Source organism: Anoplophora glabripennis, unplaced genomic scaffold (genome assembly GCF_000390285.2).
Source record: "Anoplophora glabripennis isolate ALB-LARVAE unplaced genomic scaffold, Agla_2.0 scaffold44, whole genome shotgun sequence".
Taxonomy (NCBI): Eukaryota; Metazoa; Arthropoda; class Insecta; order Coleoptera; family Cerambycidae; genus Anoplophora; species Anoplophora glabripennis.
This window is the reverse complement of record NW_019416229.1, coordinates 589,542-613,819: the sequence shown is the minus strand read 5'-3', so window position 1 is coordinate 613,819 and position 24,278 is coordinate 589,542. Positions and strand designations below refer to the sequence as shown.

At 33.1% G+C, this 24,278-nt stretch overlaps 1 protein-coding gene across 1 annotated transcript in view; it reads right to left on the bottom strand.

Annotated features, from left to right (window-relative positions):
• The window catches only part of LOC108917696 (ABC transporter G family member 20), a 49,615-nt gene continuing 25,337 nt past the window's right edge, over positions 1 to 24,278 (bottom strand). The window contains exons 4-12 of the mRNA XM_018724433.1: positions 20,714 to 21,070; positions 11,956 to 12,235; positions 11,228 to 11,422; positions 10,826 to 11,004; positions 6,130 to 6,307; positions 2,332 to 2,447; positions 2,206 to 2,276; positions 462 to 727; positions 1 to 409 (exon numbers count right to left, since the gene is read on the bottom strand). Coding sequence (XP_018579949.1) covers positions 108 to 409; positions 462 to 727; positions 2,206 to 2,276; positions 2,332 to 2,447; positions 6,130 to 6,307; positions 10,826 to 11,004; positions 11,228 to 11,422; positions 11,956 to 12,235; positions 20,714 to 21,070 — 1,944 coding nt within the window. The 3' untranslated portion in view covers positions 1 to 107. The remainder of the gene's footprint in view (positions 410 to 461; positions 728 to 2,205; positions 2,277 to 2,331; positions 2,448 to 6,129; positions 6,308 to 10,825; positions 11,005 to 11,227; positions 11,423 to 11,955; positions 12,236 to 20,713; positions 21,071 to 24,278) is intronic.

Here is a 24,278-nt window from a genome sequence, read left to right as displayed (position 1 = left end):
AAATTTTAATAATTTATTGAACAACATTGCATATAAAAAATTTGTTCATCCAGAAAGCCATTAAAAGTCCTTACCACAACTAAAAATCACAATTACTTAAACTAAGCTTAACCCTTCTTGAACTTAAGTATCAATATACTAATAGCGAGGAACACCGCGTTCCAAACCAAAAGGGATATGAATCCGTTGTAAACCACGGGGTTGCTGATGCTCCAGCCCCTTGCCAAGATGCAACGTAAGCTGTCTGTTGCCTGAGTGAGCGGCAAGACGTAGGAGACGAACCTCAAGTAGTCGTTCATGGCCTCGATGGGCCAGATTATCCCACAGAGCATGACTATTGGCAGGAAACTACCCAAAGCCAAGTACGTTGCGGACCGCTCGTTGTCGCACACACAAGATACTACGAATCCTGGAAAATAACAATCAGTATGGACTGAGGATGCAACTGATATAGCTCCTACCGAAACACATTCCGCAAATTCCTGCCAAGAGCGTGAGGATAAACACCAGCACCCAGCTGCCTTCTTGAGTCAGCTGGAAAATGACGAAAGCGAAGAGTAGGACCATGATGGTCTGTCCCAACATAACTACAAATTGTGTGATGACCTGGGAGAAGAGGATCTCGGTACCATTGATGCCATTCACAAGACTGCGTTCTAGGATCCCCTCGTTCCTTTCCATCAACATGGCGCCAGAAGTCAAAGCCACAGCCATGAAAAATATGATCCTAATATATGGGGGATTAGAATAATTTTAGCTAAAGCTGCGTTAAGTAGTTGATAGACATAAAAAAACTTTTCCTGTAACTATGGATCTACTGTATTTTCATCTTTTGTTTTCGAATGACCTATAGTAAATTGTAAGATATTGCCGTAAGAGCTCTCAAAAACTTATTTCTATCAAATTTAAATACATTCAATTGTTTATTTTAGGAAAAATATAGCTAAAATGTTATTGTAAAGTATAAACTCAGAGGTATTGTGTATCAAAAATAAAAGAAAGAAGTCTATAAGGAAAATTTCCTATAGGCTCCTGAATTTACGGTGCATTTTTCCAAAACATTATGTATACAAAATGTTATAACCGTGCTTATGTTCATTATATTTTTCATGGTGCCATGAAGATAGGGAAAAATTAGTACAATACGAATACGCAATAAAAAAATTAGTACATTTACGCTGAAAAAAAAAAATTTCATATCATTATTAAACCCCTTTTCAGACAGCTCCTGACCTCTGACCAACAAAGGTTTATTAAGAGTGAATCTTGACCTACCGTAATATGCGATAATTAATCTAGCTAATTCGAATAACGACAGCTTTTTAGTTAGACACATAATAAGATATATTTTTATATTTTAAATATTAATAAGTATTACCTATCTATTTGTTAAAAAAAACAACTTGTTTTCGAATGTTAGGTTATTACAATTTAATTCTTAATATAATATTGTTAACGTTTTCACTGTTTTATAATTGAATATGAGTTTTTAGTATATGTTCCATTAATTATTCAGTTTATAGTACGTATACCTTATTGTGTCTTATTGCTTTTCACTTTTTACCTCTCTATTTCTAATGACACTATGGCTAAGAAAAACACTCACTCATTCGTCTATAGCGGTGTTATTAAAATTTTAGAATTTTTTTACATTTTATTGTTAATTTGAAATGATTGCTTGCAAAGTGTTTATTCTGATACAATTTAATTTGATTTCAATCAAAGGCATCCAGCTCTAAAATCAAAAAATGGGTGGATTTTTAAAAATTTAAAAATAGATATATGAGGAATCATAATTAAATGTAGACTAAAACAAAGCAATTAACCGAATATACCTCGGTAACAAAATAAAATAAAAAAATTTAAAAATTAAAGGCGTTCAAACTAATTTTTTTATTTATTTTGCCATATTTTTTTGTCTATAGAGGTTTTGAAGGGGGAGGGGGTCATGATTCCCCCTAAACGAACTATTTTCCAGGAACAATTACAGAATAAAAATAAATTACACCCAAATTTTATCATACAAAAATACTGTCTTCTCTTCATTGAGTTCATGAATCTCTAGGCGGTGGTGATAAAGTAAAAGATAATTTTTGACAATTAAAAATGTATCTAAAAATTTAGAAATTAAAAAAACAAGTGCCATGACTACCACCATTCTCTTCATCAGAGTTCTGGATCCGCCTCTGTGACCTTTTTACTTACGTTAGGATAACACCTGGGGCAGCGAAATCGGTGAAGTCTGGATTTTCGTAACCGTAGAGTGGTTTTTCCCACTGAAAATCAAAACAAATTAGTACGTGAATATTGATTGTGTTACAGTGAACTCACCCTTATCGGTAAGCTGGCAATTTTAGAGTCAATGTCACAGGATGTAAGAAACTTTGAGAAGAAGCTTTCGAAACCAAACAGTAAGTCTCTGGTGAGGAAAGTTGCTATGTTCTCATCTAGAAATAACAAACAGCTTTAAAGAAATTCGATAATTTAATAAATATTGATAAAAGAACATGATTATTGTAGAACGATGCGTCAAAAATTAAAATTTCAAATTCCAAATTTTGTATACTGCCTGATTCTCATTAGGAAATCTCGATAACGAAAGATATGCTGTTAAAAAAAATTCCTTTGAATGATGCCTTTAATTCTCTCGTTACTGATATACCTACACTAATAAAAATTTTATATAAAATTACACACTAGATTTTTGACTATTTTGACGCCACATAGGTTTTGGGTAAAATAACTTTGAACAGCAATGTAATAATGTAAAATATCCTGAGGTTTAAGTAATCAAAGATTTAGCCTATAATTTTACTTAATATTTTTATGAGTATTGATTCCTTTTCACAATATTAGACTGCAAGCCCATCGGAAATTTTCAAGGGGCATGTGACCCAGCATGAATTACTTATAAATCAATACTACCACCTATAGCAATAACTTTAGAAACTATGCCGTCAATTCTTGTTGGTACAGGTGAGTACGCAGGTAAGCTAAACCTTTCCACCAAAGGGGGTGGTTTTCGGCAAAACATTTTTGTACAGCATTTCTAAAGTATATAGGTTATACAAAAAAAATGAACCTAATGCCGTACAAAAATAGGAATACCGGAAGCCAGGAAAATTTTTGATTTTCCGAATATTTTGGCCCGGTTTTTGGTAAATTATTACAGTGCAGCATTTATACTGCCAGTTTCGCATCGATACATAGATAAATTTTTAAGCGACGCCCTACGTACTTGCTGATACAGGGGTTAGGAATACAGGGTGGAACCCTCTATTTGTAAGTAGCGTATGGGGAATGATTTGAACCAACATCAAATTCACTAATTTTAATTCTATTTTATAAAATAATGACATTTTTGGCTATGCCGTACATTTTTCATGAAACGTGCTTACTATAGGAAAATTAATTTTCCTCTGAAACGTAAAATTTCACGGTGAAAAATTTTTGTATGGTATTAATATATTTTGTTAATACTGACAACACTAATCAACAAAAACAAAAACAAAATTCCGTACAAAAAAATGGTTCTAAATGGCTTGGAATATATTTTTGCAAATAAGTATTACTTGCAGGAATTGATTTTATTTTTACTACTATTTTCTCCTTAATACAAATTATTTACGTACGGCCTTTCTACTTATAATAAGACTTATTAGAAATATTTTTCAGTAATGCCGTACATATTTCCATATTTGTTGATACAGGAGTGAGGAACTCCGGATGCAAACCCCTATATTCTGACCCTTTTCGGATAAAACATTATTTAAGATGTCAAATAATTTTTAAGTAACACCTATGCTGTTAAAAAACCATGACGATATAAAAATTATTAATTTTATAAATTTGAAAAGCTTATATATTATTTTTTTTCCACAAGTACATAAGTCAGAAAATTATTATTAGAAAATTTAAAAATCTATCAAAAAGTTATAAAATAATAAAGATGTTCGTTTTTTTGCAAATAACTCGAAAAATATAAGTGCTAGCGTCAATTTGAAAGAAAGATCATAAAAGAAGAGGAAATTTCCTATAAAAATGTCCCAACTCTCGAATCTCCATTGTTATTATTTATAATTATGACTTATTGTTGAAAATAGGGCTTTTAGAGTCGAAAGCAATGCACGGACTGCGCTGAGAAACTGACCTAAAGACATATTTTTTATGATTTTAAATGTTAATATAAAAAAATTCGTATTTGCACTTGAAAAAAAAATTGCGTCGAGAGTTCATGTTAACATTGAAAGTCGGATATATGTCGGATAATGAGACATAGTTTTTTTTGTATTTTTTTCCGTAGAATTGAATGGTGTAATCAGTTTTTGATTTTGTTTAATTTAAACAAATTATTATCAACAATTACTGAAAAATTCATTGTTGCAAGTCATTTTTTATTTTTTTTACATTTTTGAGCATGTATTTGAACTGTGATTACAGATTTTTTTATTTCACCAAAAAGTACATATCAAAACGAAAAAAAATATCACCGGCAGAACTCTGTACGATGATTTTCCTAAGTAGAATTTTTCTTTGAAAAAAAAAGTGTTTCAGACCGGAAAAAATTAATATTTCGGAAACTTCTTGATTTTTTTATCTAAAAAAAATTGTGGTTGTTCAAGACACAGAAAGGTATACTTTCACCAAGTTTCGTCAAAATCAAGTAATTTTTGCGGAAATGAAAAATAAATCAGAAAAAAAACTGTTTTTCTCGGAAATTTTGAGGTTATTTTAAAAAGTGACCTCTACAAAAGTTGTAGATTTTTGCATGATCTACAACTTTTGCATTAGATACTTTTTTGTTTGACGTCAACTTTCGCCAGAAATCCCAATGATACAATTTTAATTTTTCACAACGTTTCAACCCCCCAAATCAACCCTCCGCCACCCCTGCCCACGCATTTTTTTTTGTTTATTATAAGCCCTTTTACCATTTCCACTTATAAGAGTCCAGGTAACATTTTTTTTTCTCCAACTAAACTCTTCCCGTCATAAAGTACAATAAAATATCTCCAAAATTTTTTTTTTTACTTTAAAACTGTATTTCGACAGGAGTAAAAATGGCCACATACATATTCTTCGATAATTTNAATGTCAACGGTGGATTCTTCGAACACTGACTTTAAATCATTATTACGAATTTCATTTGTTTTATTGTTAATTGTTGTAATAACACGAAGAAACACTTGGTTTGTTTCGCTTTTAATTTCTCGTATTATCAAAATATAGTGTTCGTTAAATCGACTTTTCTTGAAAACGGATCGAGATACCGAAACGAAACAAGAATACATAATTATTGGAAAAATTATTGCTCTTTCAGGTTATAGATCAAGTTTCATCTTAGACATTCAGGGTAAAAAGTTATTAACTAAATTTTCGTTAAAATTGGTCGTAAGTGTCGCCCTCTATGAGCAATGCTGAAATTACAACACGCATCTTATTCGTCGCCTAAAAAATATAGTTTCACAAATTTTCAAGTTCCTAACCTATATATTTTCAGAATAATCGCAAAAAACGATTTAAAATTTTAACTTTCAACACCTTGTATTTCCGAAACTATCAACTTTCGGATAAGCCATGTTTGCACCAATGGTCACCATTTCACGTGTAGTATCTTCAGCTTTCGATTTTCCCATTGTTAATGAATCACCCTGTATAAATTAACATCCTGCATTGGCCATAGTTAAATGTGTACAATTATGTTTTTGTTCAAATAACAATTTAAAGTTTCTAAAATTAATTCCATAATTTTTTACACTAAAATAATGTTTTTCATATGTAGCGAAACATATTTTCTTTTTTTTTACAATTGTAGGTAAAATATTCGTACAAGTAGAGCAATACTGAAACTATTTCACAAATACCTAAATAATTCTTGACTTCAGGCATACTCGTATTAGATTTACATTTTTCAAACGTTTTTTAACTACGAAAATCATCGTCTAACGTAAATGGGGGTATAATTATTGTATCAATAACGTTTAAAATGTTTTTTTTAATGGAATTTTTCTGCCAACATTGGCGCCTTCGCCAAAATCTTAAAACCATTCTACTTAAAATTCTAACATCGTCAATACGCGAAGTTAGGAATACAGACGTTTAATGAAATTAAATTAGATGTAGCCTTACTAGATTTATCTGCATAGATGCCGATGGTTGAAGTAACAAGGTCCCATTGAGGCACGTCTCTTCCGTTGTCTAATCTCGACCGAAGCGAATCGGAAAAGTTATGAGGAACAACCATCATAGCCCAGGAATTACCCTTTTCCACAGTGTTTCTAGCCTCTGCCTCGGTCTGGTAGTATTTCTAGAAATAAAAACCATTTCTGGAATACGATTGGATGTAAAACGAAGAGTCTGCACTGCTTCAGTTCAAGGACTTTAAGTGGGGATCGGGGTTTAATAACACGTGTTTCCTAAAATGTTATTCTGAAATAATTATTTTATAAGTCTAGTTATAATTCGTTTTTTACACTGTTTTTACCTTTTTAAACCAACTGCATGAAACTAATGGAGCAGGCAGAGTGAAACTGTTATGGAAAATATTTTTTAAACGGAGAGATTTTCTATGACTGCGATATTAAAAAATTCCGAATGTTTTTAAAAAAATTATACAGGCTGTCTCCTAAAAAAACGCCGCAAGCCATAACTTCATTATTTATAGTCTGATTTTAAAAAACAAAAAATTAAATGAAATGGCTCTAAATAAACTATAGGGGGAGCCTATTGGAGCTTCACTATTCCTTTTATTTGAAAAGCGATAGTCAACTTTTTTTCCAAATGGCAATATAGTTTTTTTTTGTTATTTATTATTGTGTAGACTTATTTTCTGAATCCAACCATGTATATGAACTTGACTTTTGTAAAGCATTTATTACAGAAAAGACGGCACAATATAATTCATGACAAATGTATTTTAACTAATCATATGTGCTATGGAAAACAAAAAGTAATACAGTAAAGCAAATAAAACTCAAAAGAGAATTTTGTAGTTAACAGAAAAGAAGCAATACAATGAGTATCAATTAAAAGAAAAACAATTTAATTAAATATAGTCGAGGCAATGAAGCACTAAAAAGGCCAAAAGTTCGGAATTTTTTCCATAAAGACGGATCGGAATGCGGTTTTTTGCATTCTTTTCCAAAATTTTTTTGTAAAAAATGTGGCTACTTTGTGTTTCTGACAAACCGGAAATTGCATTGCTGCAGCCAAAAATGCATTCAAAAAATGTATTTTTTGAGACGCCTTTTGGAAGATTTCAAAACTTTGTAAATAAGGGTCAGAACTGGCCCAAATCGGGGACTGGGGGGTTTTCGAGGTCGCTGATCACGATTATGATGTTCAAATTGACCCCCCGAACACCTGGAGCTCAGGAACGCCGATGAACGTCATCTCCGTAGACTCACGCGGGGAAGGAGAGAAACTCGGCGCCCGGGGGTTTTTTGGGTCGCTGAATTCAAATATGCCATCGTCGAACACCCCCCGGACACCTGGTGCGCCCGAACCTGGACGTGGACGTCATCTCCGAGAATTTTCCTAACAAGATTGACAAAAACAACCCGAAAATCATTGTGGGGGCGTTTTTTGGGGCGCTTAATCCAAATTTCACGTCGAAAACGACCCCCTGTACACCTGGTGCACCGGAATTTGGACGCGGACCTCATCTCCGTGGGTTTTCCTCGCACAATCGAAAAAGACGAACCGAAAATCGATATGGGGGTTTCTTGGGGCGCTGAATCCGAATTCCACGTCGACAACGACCCCCCAAACACCTGGTGCACCGGACCCTGTGGGTCTCTCCCAAAATTCAAGCGGGGAAGGAGAGAAACTCAGCGCCCGGGGGTTTCTTGGGTCGCTGAATTCAAATGTGGCATCGGCGAACACCCCCCGGACACCTGGTGCGCCCGAACCTGGACGTGGATGTCATCCCCGAGAATTTTCCTAACAAGATCGCCAAAAATAACTGAAAAATCTTCTTAGGGGCATTTTTTGGGGCGCTTAATCCGAATTACACGTCGACAACGGCCCCTCGAACACCTGGTGCACCGTAACCTGGGCCTGAACGTCGTCTCCGAGGGTTTTCCAGGCACGATCGCAAACACTAACCAAAAATCGTCTCATAATTTCACACATTCATTCATGGGTAGCTGTCGCCTGGAGGACGTCCACGTCCAGGTTCGGGCGCACCAGGTGTCCGGGGGTGTTCGCCGATGCCACATTTGAATTTTTGAATTCAGCGACCCAAGAAACCCCCGGGCGCTGAGTTTCTCTCCTTCCCCGCTTGAATTTTGGGAGAGCTCCACGAAGAAGACGTTCGGGGCCAGGGTTCGGTGCACCAGGTGTTTGGGGGGTCGTTGTCGACGTGGAATTCGAATTCAGCGCCCCAAAAAACCCCCCATATCGATTTTCGGTTCATCTTTTTCGATTGTGCGAGGAAAACCCACGGAGATGAGGTCCGTGTCCAAATTCCGGTGCACCAGGTGTACAGGGGGTCGTTTTCGACGTGAAATTTGGATTAAGCGCCCCAAAAAACGCCCCCACAATGATTTTCGGGTTGTTTTTGTCAATCTTGTTAGGAAAATTCTCGAAGATGACGTCCACGTCCAGGTTCGGGCGCACCAGGTGTCCGGGGGGTGTTCGACGATGGCATATTTGAATTCAGCGACCCAAAAAACCCTCGGGCGCCGAGTTTCTCTCCTTCCCCGCGTGAGTCTACGGAGATGACGTTCATCGGCGTTCCTGAGCTCCAGGTGTTCAGGGGGTCAATTTGAACATCATAATCGTGATCAGCGACCTCGAAAACCCACGAGTACCCGATTTGGGCCAGTTCTGACTCTTATTTACAAAGTTTTGAAGTCTTCCAATAGGCGTCTCAAAAAATGCGTTTTTTTAATGCATTTTTGGCTGCAGCAATGCAATTTCCGGTTTGTCAGAAACACAAAAAATTTTTGAAAGAGAATGCAAAAGACCACATTCCGATCCGTCTTTATGGAAAAAATTCCGAACTTTTGTGCTTCATTGCCTCGCCTAATAGGTACATTAACAGTTATATAAAGTTCAACTCGAAATTACATTAATTAAACACAAAACACATTAAACGAAGAACAACAAATACAAAACAACTAAAGAAATACATCGTTGCCGTCGTTCTCTATCGTTTTCCTCTAATGCCTGTACTTTTTGAGGAATGTATGGCATGAATATTTTTACATAATATGTTGAAATCAGGTCCTATTGTTGTAAATTGCAATCGCATTTCAAATTCTGCATTAAGTCCATTGCATTTTTGACTGAATCGCAGAACCTCCAGAGAGGTTGTGGGGAACCCCAGGGTTCCGCGGAATACAGTTTGAATACCGCTGATCTACATGATATCAGGCTATTTGACGTGATATACAGGCTACTACTAATTCGCTTCTCACTACAGGGATCTTGGAAACGGTAAGAGATACGAAGTAGCTTAAATAGGGGCAAAGTTGTCCTGGACCGACGAAACGTTTCATTTAAAAATTGATTATGCCGTTCGATAGGTAGAGGGCAAAAAGTTGTCATGAGAAGGTGTTCTTCTTTTTTCAATATCACCTCAAACAAAGCTTAAATGGAACAAAAACGGATTTCTAAAATTTCGTTTTTTTTCAAATATTTCGAAAACTAATCATGTTAGCCTTGATTTTTTAAAGGCATTATGTTGATCCCCTGATTATGCAAATTTGCCCCCATAAGCTACTTTGTATCTCTTACCCTGTAGTGAGAAGCGGGTAGCGAGTTTGTAACAGCCTATATGTATAGCAACAAGCAGGTAAAAAACAAACGTCCAATTCGACAGAACGAAAATGACCGAACATCACTACATTTTATTGCATTTATTTCAGACTACACTTCATTTTACGTGAAAGTTTTCAGAAATATTATATTTTCAGTTGGCTGTGTTTGTGTGTCCTCATTGTTAAATTTCTCTATGATATTATGAAAACAACATGAATAGTATGAATATAAATCAAGAAGGATGTTATTTGACATCAATGCAAAAAGGTAAAGAAAAAAAAGTAACTAGCTGTAACTTTTAACAGAAGAAAGCTCAAGCTAACTATCTTAGATGTCATTTGGATTGCCAAAAAATGCTTTTTACGTTATAATGCTAGTTTCTAACAACTGCCACTTTTAATATTATATTGACTGAAACTTAAAAGTTGCAATGGATGTGGGTGACAAATAATCTGCACAGTGTATATTATTTTAATTACTACTTCCACTCAATGCTTACTGGCACACAGTGCTTTTTACCCTCTGACAGAAAGCGACCTATTAATCTGAAGGTGTCGCACTAAGCTACATACATTTTGTAGATGATGATATTGCGGGCTAAAGCCTCGACGAGCATCGAATTACACCTGCAATATCTAGTAAACAACTGAGATCATTCGTCATGTAACACATTTTGTAAGTTATATCTCACCCACACTTGAAACATGAATGGCGCTAGCTGTTTGTTAGATATTGAAAGTGTAATTCAGTGCTGGTCGGAGCTTAAGTTAGCAGAATAGTTGTTTCCTACAATATTATTAGTTACAAACTTTATTGCGCCTAGTCTAACAATAGTAGGTTGCTCTCTGCCAGTAGTTACAGCGCAATGCTTAATTCATCGGTTGTATCACTTATGCATATTGATAAAAACTAATAAGTGATCTGATAATTCTACTAAACACGTGATCTTTGTAGGTGTAATTCAATATTGTTTGGGGCTTTAGTTCGCAGAGTAGTTGTTTCTCACAGTATTATTAGTTAAAAATTACAGACGTTACCTTAAAACAAGGTTGTCACTTACCACATCCAAAGAGTAATTTTGCGTGACGTAGTCAAGATATATACAACTCAGTCTTGTACTGTTACATCCAAGGTTTTCATGGCAGAACTCGTTAGGGTAGTCAATCTCGTTGTTAACTACTGATAGTTTTATTCCTAGGGGATCATGTCCGATAGACCAACAGAAAAGTATAATTTGACCTGAAAAAAAACAAGAAATTTTAATCTCACATAATAAAATTATATTTTTTAACACAAAATACAAGGTTGAATGTTGCAATACATTTCAGACACAACATTTTGCAAACGTATAATACAGATTGTACCTAGTTATACATATATAAATTACAGTCAACACTGCTACGAGTCTATACATTTTTAATAATTTTTTTTCGTGGCGATTGTTAGTATTATTAGGGCTTACCAACTGGTAGACCTATGATAAACATCATGATGGGGATATTCCTCCACATCCAAAGAAAATTTTTCCATATCAATGCCCGCATGTGGTTCTTTTTAACGATTTTCAGATAGTCCTTGAAAGACGTCTCTGGTTCATCTTCAGGAGGTAACTCTGGAGGCACCGCAGCGTTTGGTTCTGGAGCTATTGACACTCTACCTATAAAATATCACTCGTCAGATTTTGGACTTATCCTTGAATATGATATTGTTCACAAACATATGAATATACAGGATCAAAATAATAGTGTAACAAACTACGAAAGGGTTAATACTTACTCGTCAAAATAACAGAAAATAAGATTAAATTGAAGAGTTTCAAAAATTTTCAAACCCATGACTACTTCTTATTTCTCTCTATGAAATCCGAGGTCTCACCAAACTCAATTCAAGCTATTGTTTTTAAGCAAATGTACCTTTTTATTTAAAATTTTAGAATTTTTAAGTAGACATAAACAAACATACATATAGGTTCGAGAATTTAATTTAAAATACTCTTTGTCAAGAGTCGGCGAAAATTTTATATTTAGATCTTAAAGGAATATAACTTCCTCGAAACACATTTTAAAGGATATATTTATCGAAGCTTTCTTTCTTATTCATAGGACTGTTAGAAACCAGTCAGCGATCGAAAGCTTGTTACTCTATTTATCCTGTATGATAACAACATTGATTATAAAGACCCATCGTTACCTGTTCTACTCGACATAGATACGTTGTCTCCGAATTCTCCAGATATTTCACCGACCTCATCGTCTAAGACGGCAGCTTCATTGACAGCACCTACAGATAAGGCGGGCACCTGGATGGTGTCCGTGACGCTCTGGAGGATGCTGGATCTGCGGCGCTTGCCCATGTTCTGGATAACGCTGAGTTTGAGGAAGACGTCTTCCAAGCTTTCAGCTCCAAATTGAGATATGAGTCGTTCTGGAGATTCTTCCGCCAAAAAGTATCCGCCCCGCATTAAACCGATCTGAAAAACAGACGGCAGCTGCAGGTGTATCGCGAAGCAGTGAAATTTTACATGAACTTTGAAATTTTTTAAAGTTTCATAGGACTTTTCCAGGATTTTTAAATACCTAATCCCCATGAAAAAACTTTGTGCGTTTTGTACTAACTCTTAAAATTGAGGATTGTTACAAATGACAATTACAATTTTTCAGACATATAATTAATTTGTTTAAATACTTTACATTTCAAATATTTCCCCAATTTTGAAAAAAAATTGAAAAATTGCAATGAAATATTTAATTCATGACATTTAAGGCGGTTTATCGGGTACGGAGGTAGGTACGTCTAAAGTCTAACGAAAGTTTCTGTAGATTCGCTAGTGACTAAAGTAGTAAGCCTTTAGATTTGGCAACGTTGCACTTGGCTGGCGCGCTCTGCTCGGCGTTCGCTCGCTCCTGTTCGATCATTCTGTTTAGTTGGACACCTGCGAATTTAAAATAATACGCTACGTCGAGACCGCGGCGTTGCCACTATCACGCATATGGAGAATAAGTTAGTCAACGACAGCAGTTTGAAGGAGAATTATTATAAATTATGTATCTTACAAGTACCTAATCGATTTCTACAAGCTGTGTCATACGGTTCCTTAGATATCGGTTTCCTAATTATACAAGATACTGTTCGTCAATTGTTGCGCATTCTAAGTGGAAAGACCAAAAAAATCTGCATTCTTATAAGACTCTGTACTAAATTGTGAAACATTATTTTATTAATATCTCGTCTCTTAGGTATCCAAACTAGTCAAAATTTTTTTTGAGGATTTTCTTCATATTAAGAAGCTTATATTAATTTTTTTATGAATATTTGTTCGTCAATTCTAAATAAACCTCCTTAACAATAATTGGAAGCATAATCAGCTAGATCACGTTGGCTTTGCAGTATCTCTGGTACTACGATTTAGCAGAGAATGATTGGAAGTAATAAACAAAAGAATGAGCTATAATATATTGTGTGGTAAAAATAAACTGAACTGGCATTGTTTTCATAATAGTGCTTGCTTGTTTTAAGAATAAAAATAAAATACTCGTATGATAGATGTCCGTAACATTTAAGATTTCTATTTTTAATAATTTTCATATTGCGCCGGCTAATGCTAATATTACTGCATACTTATTACTATATAAATTAAATTCATATACATTATTTTTACAACTAGTAATTTTTCTCAATTATAAATACGACTTATACCATCCGTAATAGGTATTGAACAACTATTTTATGTAGATGTTTACCTTGGTCCTTGATCTCTTAATTCGTGTTTACATTGTCGACTGATGTGTTGAAGAATATTTTAATTTTGCCATGGGAATTGTTGAATCTTTGATTTCGTTTGGTACTCATGAAACCGTGAAGTCAGGTAATTAAATAAAATGAATAGTGTTTATTCTTAATTTGAATAATTATTCATAAGCGTTTTTAGTGCCGAAAAGTTTTAATATGCGGATTTTTTTAGGATTTGCGTCACTGTTGGTATTTTTTATAAAGTGCCGCACGATTTTTTATTTTTAAAGACAATATTTTTGTAGTCTCAGAGCAAACATTTTTAATTTAATTCATGAGGCATATTTTGACTTCGCATTACTGTTTAATATACACTAATGCAAACAATTAAAGGGTCAAAAATGGTCGTATCGGTAATTAAAAAAAAGCATTTTGAAGCTCTAAGATTCTAGTTTTTAGATCTTTCAGTCGAAAATTTTTAGGAGCTACGATTATAATGCAATTCTAAGAAATAGCGCGACAAAAAAATTTTGCAGTCCATGGACTTGGAAAATTTTTTTTCAGCTAAACCATTGCATGGATTAAATAGCTTGTTTAATCAGCTTCAATTTCCTTTTTTTAAATTTCGATACGACCATATTTCATCGAAATATCGGAATTTTAATCGAAAAGGATGCTTTCAAAAACTGGAATAAATGTCGTATAACACGCTGCCACAACTTTTCGGAAATTTTTTTTTTTTTCACTTTTTACAGGAAAAAAAGGTAATTTATGGTTTTTTAGAAAATTGACGGCTAAATTAGAAATATTCACGAAATGTTTAGCATGACTTTTACAGTTCGATATACCCAGAAGAACCTTGTGAAGTTTCATCTCGATCTAGCTAACCGTTTATTTGTTTCAAACAATTGAAAAAAATTAAAGGGTCATGTTTTTGAGCTTAAACACTTCATAATCATGATTAAAATGGAAGAAAATTTTTTTTGAGATTTTCTCACATTTTTACTGCAAATAACGTTTAAATTGAGGAAAAAAAATTCGAAAAATTTTTGAAAAAATTTTCGAAATTTGGCATTGAAGAAAACAAAATCCAATTGTTTCCAGCACGATTCGGTTTTTTGTCTTATGGTTCTGTTCATCAACTTTTTAATTAAGTTAAAATTAAAGTTGATGACCCAAAATAGATTTCGACCCCGATTCATACCGTCTTTTGAGAAAATTTTCTAATTAATTTTTGTGCAGTCTGTAATCACAAAAAAAAGTTTTTTTCAAAACTACCCTTTTTCTTCTCTGAAAACAATTTTTCAAAAATTTGCAAAATTATTTTTTCGCGCTATTTCTTCGAATTGCATTGTAACCGTAGCTCCTAAAAATTTTCTGCCGAAATATCTAAAACTAGAATCTTAGAGCTTCAAAATGCTTTTTTAAATTTCCGATACGACCATTTTTCACCTAAATACAGTGTCAAAAATCACGGAAGAAATTCGGAAATTCTTTTGACCCTTAAATTGTTTGCAAGAGTGTATCCTAAAAAAGAAATTAAATTTAAAAATAGATATGTATAAAGATACTTTTCTGAGCATATTTTCTTTATTTTTGAAAATAAAACTATCCCTAATGTGCCAAAAGATACTAACTAATTTGTAAAAAATAGTTTTTTTCTCTTGAAAAAAACGATAACTGTTCAGTAAACGACTTCCTGAGTTTTTTTATATAAAAAAAGAAAATAACTTTAAAGACGGTATTTGGGTCTTATAAATGGAAAATATTAGACAACTCAAAATTTGTTAATAAAAAAACTGCATTTAGGACTACGAAACGCTGAGATAATTCAAGTAAAAAAATTATAGTTTCCAAGAGAATTCCCAAGAACGAGTCAAGCATTAATGTGGAAATACGGAAAAGGGAAACTTAACCTAACTCGCTAATCTTTAAACCAGATATAAAAAAGTAAAAAACAGTTATTCAAAATGACATTTACCAAGTATACACTATTTTTTAGAAAAAACGTCGGTGAATGAGAATTTTTGATTATAAATTCAATACACCAGGGCAAAAAAAAGTTATGACAATTTAAGTACATGTAAAGTACTGTAGATGGCGCCCATTAAAAATTTCCAGCAAATTCGAGACCAGATTTCAATTTCTCTTGTAACTCCCCTATAACAAGTTTTATGTGCTTACTACAATTAATAATGAAAGTTATTGAAGAAAAACTAAAATAAATTTAATAATCCTCTGTTCTTTGGCCCACCCTGATAATTCTACATTATATCACTGTCCAGTACAACAATCAATCTGTCTCAGAATTTCATGCACACATAATGCATATTGCATATACATACAAGTGTATATGGAATTATTCAATGTGGTTTATTTTATTTGGTTTTCCCTATCATGTATTTTGCAGTAATAGAGCTTTCAAATTACTGATTGTAAGAAAATTATAGAGATATCAATAATAGATAAACGTAATTGTCATTCTTATTCTTGTAAATGGTAAAACTAATTTACTAGACAGAAATACCTAAATGTCATAAAAATTTACTGGAATCCGACACAGTCTAACCGGCCACCAAAGCAAATATTTCTGAGAAAATAATAGTTTTAAGACTGCATATTTGTATAGAATACTCATATGCATATTTTATATTCATATCCTGCCATCTTCCTGTATTCGCGTAATATGTGAAATACTTGACGTTAGAAAAGGTATTTGCAAATAATATGGTTTTACAATCATGGTAAAACCCATATGGAATCATCCAATGAGGGTCACGATGCATATCGCCTAAAGTACATAGTTACGAAATTCTAAGTGTTTCAGATTTAATTAAATAAAAATATTTGAACATATTATTTGACTCAATTAAAATTTTCCTAGTCCTACTGTTTGTTATTTATTTTAGTACATGTTCGCTAAGTAGTTTTCCATATAATATGCACCATTACATGACAAATTGCAAAATACGTACAATAAATATCTAATTAGCTAATGATGCTATTTGTCAATAGTCCTTGACTAAAATTATTATTAATAGGTAATAATTTCATTAATCGGAAAATGATGTTACTGTGCATCTATGTCAGCATAGGAGACGAAATTTCAGTGAGTGCTCAATGTTCAGGTACCACAAATTAAAAACATATTGAACAAAAAATTGTTAGTATTATATCTTAATTTGTTTAAGTGTTTATTAACAAAACAGGAAATCTTGTCATGTATCGAAGATATCGTATATTTGGCAACAAGGAATTAAAATGTCGTTTATTCGTCACTGAACAAATATCAATGCGTTGGACAATACAATGCAAACGAAAAAAATATATCTCTCGAGATGAAATTGCTGTTTTTCAGCTCATACAATTTTATGTTCAATTAATGTTGTAAGTTATTTACATAATACAATTTTTAATTACATATTTATTTTACTTGTTTCCACATAGCAACACATAACTCAAGTTAATATTTGGATTCACTAGACTAAAGTACAAAATGCTTATCAAGGACAAAATGTTAAAAAACTCGTATACTAGTAAAGAAAAAACAGAACTGGTACCTATGTGGAAAGCTATACTCAATTCTTTTTTTTTGCACAGAATAATAATTTTATTTAGCCCAACAATGTGTAGTCCATATTTTTTATACACTTGTACATATCAAAATTATTTTTTCGCCTAGCATATGTGAAAATGAATCATATTGACCGATTTTGTAGTTTTTCACAATCTTTGACACCTTTGCTTGTCATTTGCGTACTCTGACGTTTTATATAATTTTTCATTAAATGTCGATTTAAACAAAAATTCTTTTTTTGGTTTTGTTTTATGTTAGGTTCGATTTCAAATTTTGTGCACTGCGAACAGATTAAAAATGTTGAAATGAATCGTGAATGAATGACCATAACCTATAAATATTTATTTATTTCAAATTTTTGTTTACGACTTATTTTGAATAGATTCATTGTCTGTTTGTTTGTCACTTCGGTTTTATATTTTAAATAAACGTATTAATGATGTTATTCTCTCGTACTTGACAGCATAGAACAGCGCTAGATTCAAGAGTGCGCATGTCCGAAACCGAAAATTTGTTGGGAGTCAGCGGATTATTTTGACGGTTGGAGGCCAGTCCACACTGGCTGATAAGTTTTGTTCTGCGAACATCAAATTTTTAGTCAGGGGTCATGGATCATCGCTGTGCGAATGCTCTTGACCTATCAGGCATGTGTCATACAATTGCTGATAGTTTCTGACTGCTGTGCGAACAGTCATTAGTAATTTTCTGCCCTTGTGACATAATATATTATTGGACAGCATGAAAAAATTTAACATAAATGTAGAAATTCATCCCAAAAATGGTTAAAATTGATGGACACGTTTTTGAGTTATCCAACAAAAAACTTTTCGAATTTTGAACTGCAGAAATAAACATGTATTTTCCGGATACTGTATATTTATATTGGTCATGATTCACTAGTTGTTAAATGCTAAATGAGATGCTAAATAATTCCATTATTCATATACCTACCTAATATTAAATTGCTAACTAAAAAAACTGGTGGGTAACATATATTTGAATAATTAAGTACAACGTTAATATAACGTTGACATAAATATATAGTTGATAACTGAAATTAATGGGCATAGAGCCAGAGTAGACTCCTGACGTCAAAATAATGCGATGTAACAAAACTTACCTTAGTCCAAAAATTGATGTTTAAGAAGAACGTCAAAGTTAAAATTTTGACATGAAAATTGTTAGAATTTTTGGAAAGTTGTCAGTGAATTTATTATTTCATTTATTTTATTTTTTTATTAAAATTTATTATTACTATTAAAACTTTCGTATATACACTGATAAAAAAAGTTCTGACCAATTTTCATCCACCAAGAGTACATTTTGTTGTGGACTTCCTAAAAATTTTAGAATTTTGAATTCAAAATTTTAATTTTGACATCCCGCATCTTTTTCAACTTTTGGACTACAGTTATTTTGTTAGTATTATATTTTAATTTGTTTAAGTGTTTATTAGCAAAAATTTTAGAAGTTAATTTCAAAATTTTAATTTTGACATCGCGTATCTTTTTAGGCATCAACTTTTGGACTACGATTATTTTGTTGTCGGGAATCTACTCTTGCTCTGTGTCCCTTTAATTTCGGGATATCCTGTATATACAGGGTGATTCAGTCACAATGTTATTAATCATATGGGGAGATATGGTAAAAAGGGTAAAATACGAATACGCTATTAAAAAAAATACATATTACGCTGAAAAAAATTTACTCATCATTATTTAAATCTCTTTGTGGACCGCTCCTGACCGTTAACCCACAAAAGTTTATCAAAAGTGAATCTTAACCTACCGTATTCGATCAATAACCTAGCTTTTATTGCGTTTTTAATAGTGAACGACAAAACAGACCTTTTTACCTAGAGACATGAATGAATAAGGTATTATTTTACCTTTTAAATATTAACATGTATTATTTATTTGTTAATAAAAACAAATGTATAAGGATAATGATTATTTTCTAAAGTTAGGTTTAGTATTTTTAATATTGTTAACGTTTTCACTATGTTTTGTAATTGAATATGAGATTTTAGTAGGTATTATGATACCTACCTATTTAAAATGCTAGTGCGGTTAAAAAAACTACTTATCCGTCCATAGCACTTTGTTAATAAAGTTAAGATCAGCTGCACTTTGATTTTGAACCAATTGCAAAATTCAAGAGGACTGGAGGAAATCAGCTGTTTCGCTTCAACGTTCGAACCCTTTGTAGTCCGCCGGCCGGTGCGTTCCCTGTTGCGAAGTAGGGCGCCGAGTTAACAGAAGTTAAGGGATAATTTGCTTAATTTTTAAAAGGTCGAGTAACTTTTTTTCCGATTTTCTGTCTTTATTAGGTCTTCCGCATTAATGGTTCGAATTATTGACATTATGACTGAATCACCCTGTATATATACAGGGTGTGCCATTTAACACTCCCGCTGCCCATATCTCCGAAACGAAGAAACTTATTTTAGTTCTGGAAATTGAGGTTGTTAGGTCCCTCGAATAGCTTCAAATTGTAGTTAGAATTGTTAGTTCAAATCTTTCTGTATAGATGGCGTGGCGATACTAAAAAATTTTTGTTCCCTGGAACGTGGAAATACAGTCCATCTGAAAGATCGTTAAATTTTGAGTAATTTTTGTAATATAAAGTTTATCCCTATATGTTTTCGAGATATGTCGTCTCCAATATGCAATGTATGATATAACAGGAAAATCTATTATTTTATTTAATTCACATTGAGACATAATATTGTATTAAAATATTGTTATAATGGCTTTATTCACATCACATACTAACTAGCAAACAAGAAATTATAAAAAAAAAACCGAATGATCAACTACAGAAAAAAATTGTACAATGGTAAATCTTATAAGAAGCAGAGACGAAACGTGTTTTATCAAATGTTATTAAAAAATGCAGTCATAGGTGGCACATGTCATTTGTTTAAAATAAAACAATGACAGATGATACATATTAGTTTTCCAATAATTACAGTTTTATCAGTTTGCGTCTTTCAATTTAACTATACTAGTTATACGATTTACCATTGTACAATTTTTTTTATGTAGTTATGATTTTGTTTTCTTATAATTTATTGTTTGCTAGTTAGTATGTGGTGTGAATAAAGTCATTATAACAATATTTTAAAAGTATATTTTGCCTCGGTGTGATTTAGATAAAATAATAGATTTTCCTGTTATATCATCATACATTGCATATTGAAGTCGACATTTCTCGAAAATAAGTAAATATAAGGAGAAACTTTATATTACAAAAATTACTCAAAATTTAACGATCTTTCAGATGGATTGCAATTCCACGTTCCAGGGATAAACAAATTTTTTAGTATCTCCACGTCATCTATACAGAAAGATTTGAATTAACAGTTCTAACTACAATTTGAAGCTTTTCGAGGGATCTAACAACCCCAATTTTCAGAACTAAAATAAATTTCTTCATTTTGGAGATATTAGCAGCGGGAGTGTTAAATGGCACACCCTGTATATTGTAAAAAATAACTAAAAAAATTAATTTGTTTTGAAAGATACATTCAAAGAATACATTTGTTGCGATTGCCCACAATACAAGCTAGAGATTACAAGTTTTTTGCAACACCCTGTATTTATGACACTCCAGTTTAAATAATATCTTCATCCAACTTACCAAATGTGCCTGCCTAGTCTCGTCGATGTAATGCGTTGTGATAATAACCGTCGTCCTCCCGTGCTTAGTTATCTCCACCAGGTGGCTCCAAATGTTATTCCGCAGAAGTGGATCCACCCCCACGGTGGGCTCGTCCAGGATCAGCAGCTCCGGTTCGTGGAGTAACGTGGCGGCCAGAGATACCCTCCTCTGCTGACCGCCGCTGAGGTTTTTGACCTGACGGTCAGCGTCCGGCAACATCAAGAATTTGATGAAGAAGTCCACTTTGGACTCCACCTGCTCCGTGGTCATGTTCGAAATCCATCCGAAGTACTTAAGGGTCTCCCGGATGGTGAATTCTCCGTACAGGGCGACTTCCTAGAGGACGGGAATAGAAAAATAGCATGTCTTCGAATATTTTACTGTCTTCATATGAAGGAACAATTAACAATTTTATTGCTGCGTAATCATCATTAAATATACAGGGTGTCCGGAAATGCTGAGCAAAAAATTCAGGGGATAATTCTAGACCGAAAATAAATGCTACCTCTTTCTATAACATTTTTTCCAAAACTTGTTTATTAACGGAGTTACAGGGTGTTAAAGTTAAATTTTATTTGCAGTTTTTTGCAATACCTTTTGCCACACTCATAATATTTTGACGAAATTTCGTATATTGGGATTTTTCGGGATGAGGATTATAAATTTGCCCACCGTTTTTTCGCCTTGTTTCCAAGGCAACTAAGCGCTTGTTTCCGAAGCATGCTATGTTTAATGTAGGAAATAAATTAAAATGATTTCGTATTCGTCACATGCAAGCAATGTTATTTTAGCGTTTTTCTCGAAAACGGTTGGATATATCGAAACAAATAAAGTATACCATTTTTATGTCAATAGGTTAGGAGAACAAAAATATTCAGTCAAATTTCGCATAAAGTGTAGTACAAAAAAATTGGAACCATTCAAATCAAAATAAAGGCTCGTATGTGGCGCCCTCTACAAAATGTGAAAAAACGGTGGGCAAATTTATAATCCTCATTCCTAAAAATCCCCATATACGAAATTTCATCAAAATATTATGAGTGTGGCAAAAGATATTGCAAAAAAACTGCAAATAAAATTTAACTTTAACACCCTGTAACTCCGTTAATAATCAGTTTTGGAAAATATTTTATAGAAAGAGGTAGGATTTATTTTCGGTCTAGAATTATCCCCTGAATTTTTTGCTCATCATTTCCAGACACCCTGTATATCGTGAAACTTGACGATACTGTTATTATTTGTTAAAGATGTGACGTGTAAAAACAAAAAAAACCTACCATCTAGGTGAAAATTTTTGCAAAAAGAACCGTTACTAGAGACGTACGAATATTTTAATAAATTAATGCTAAATTATTAGTATGTTGCTGGTCCAACAATGTAAAAAGTTGTTTCTTTAAGTACTGACGCGAGAGTGTGCTGTAAATTTCCATTAGAATGAATAAATACGCAAACACGCAAAGCCTTCTACAAAAAATGTAATTTGCATAAATATGCTATATTTTAAGAAATAATTAATTATTTTCTGGTAAGTCCAAATAGTCTTAACGTTTTTTATCACATGTGTTCTGCGGTAATGGTATACATTTTACTAAGGTGTTTAGTTTGTTTAGTTTTTTGATCGAAAGAGTATGTCATACCAAGTGACTAAAGCGCATTTTTTAATGTTAAAGATGAATTTTGTTTGAAATTGGAAACCTAGGCAGTCTAATGGAAACAAACGTCACAAGAGAGATAAAAAGGAAATTATTTAGTCTTAATCTAGACAGTGGTATAACAACAGACATAATATGTTTTATATATAATTTCAATGGATTGAAAATGACTTTAGTTGTTAATATTAAAGACTGAAATAGTTTGACATATGCTTTAACAGTACACTAACATCTGCAAACTATTACTATGGTAGGTACTGATTTAAATTGCACTAAATAATAATAATAATAATAATTCGTTTCCACAATTAATTTTCAGTTGAAAATGACACTTTATTAGTTCTTGAAATCAAACATTAAACAGCACCACTTTCAGTTTACATATACTATAAAATAAACGAAAAGTAAAAAAAATATTTTAAAAACAAGCTTTTATTAAAATGCACTAAAAAGAAAAAAATAAACCAAGGAGTTTATAAAACCCATAATGTTGTGTAAACTCCAAACCCACAAAAGGGCTATATGGCTGCTCTATAGACGTGTCATCAGCAAAAGTATGGTAAATAGACACGTAGGTACTATCTATAATCAGCATGTTCATGTTCTTATGCGATTTAAAAGTTTATCGCGAGGTTTATTCCTAATTGGAATTTTTATTTTATGGGGTAAGTTAAGGAAATTACGCAACAACATTTTATATCGTATAAGAACATGAATATACTGTATATATGTAATACAGGGTGGCCCGAATTTTATGCAGGAAACTTAAGGGACAGATAGATCTCTTTAAAATAATAGTTATTTGCCTTATAAACATAGGTATGGAACGGTCCCGTTTTAGAGATGCAGGGTGTTGAAGTTGTTAAAAAATATATTTTCTGCTTATATCTCAGGAATCTATTGTAACAAAAACCGGGACGCGCAGTCATTTATTTATTAGTTCTCAGAACGGATAGGCCAAAAGTAAAATATATCGGTCATCACAAATTATCGAAAGTTGAGGGCTTTCAAGTAGTAAGTCGCCAAGACCGTCCTTCGGGGAAGGCTTCACGAAATTTAGCAATATTTTCAACAAGTTCACTTAAACTGTTAGGGCCATATGGTAGTCATAGTTTAATAACGCGCGAAACCGCGAGAAGAGCGTAGGGATTCCAAAGTAGACTTAAATTAAATTGTTAAACTGAAATAATAATTGGAAAAGAAAGTAACAGATCATAGCTGTTTTTTTTGGCGGATTTTCCGAGCTATTAAGAAAATATTAAATGACATTGACTAATCCGCCCCGTATTTGCTACGCGGAGTCACTAGGGGAAGGCTAGGGTTTAGTTTAGTTTCATAATTCATATATAAATGTAAGTCAAGTCAATTAAATAATTATTAACCTAATTAATAAAGCATCCCGACACTCAGGATCCCCGCCAATAAGATAAGAACCGAAACTTCTGGACCCAAGAAATGGGCGTGTCAAAGCGAAGTGTGGAATTAAGGAGAAATCTAGGAGAAAAAGTCAGTTCTTTCTTGGGTTTCACATTGAACACTTCCCTGCAAAGGCAAAAGAGTCTATTTGCAAAAATGTGATTTTGAGAAAATCCACATTAGACTTTTTTGCGTTGGAATGGCCGGCAAGATCATAACAGTAGACTGTTTTTTCAATTTCCTAACTTTAAAACCCCTTATCCTAGGAATACCGTTTCTGCACCAAAACGTAGAACTGCTTCTGCGCATTACATTTATGTAAATATATTAAAATAAACAATTTTGTGATTAGACTCTTTTGCCCAGTCTAATTAACTTTAGAGTCCCGGGCTAATTAATTAAATTTAATAGTTTTTCTAAATTTTGTATGAAGCGCGCATTCCCTTAATCTCGGTACGCTGTCGCGTTTGAATCAA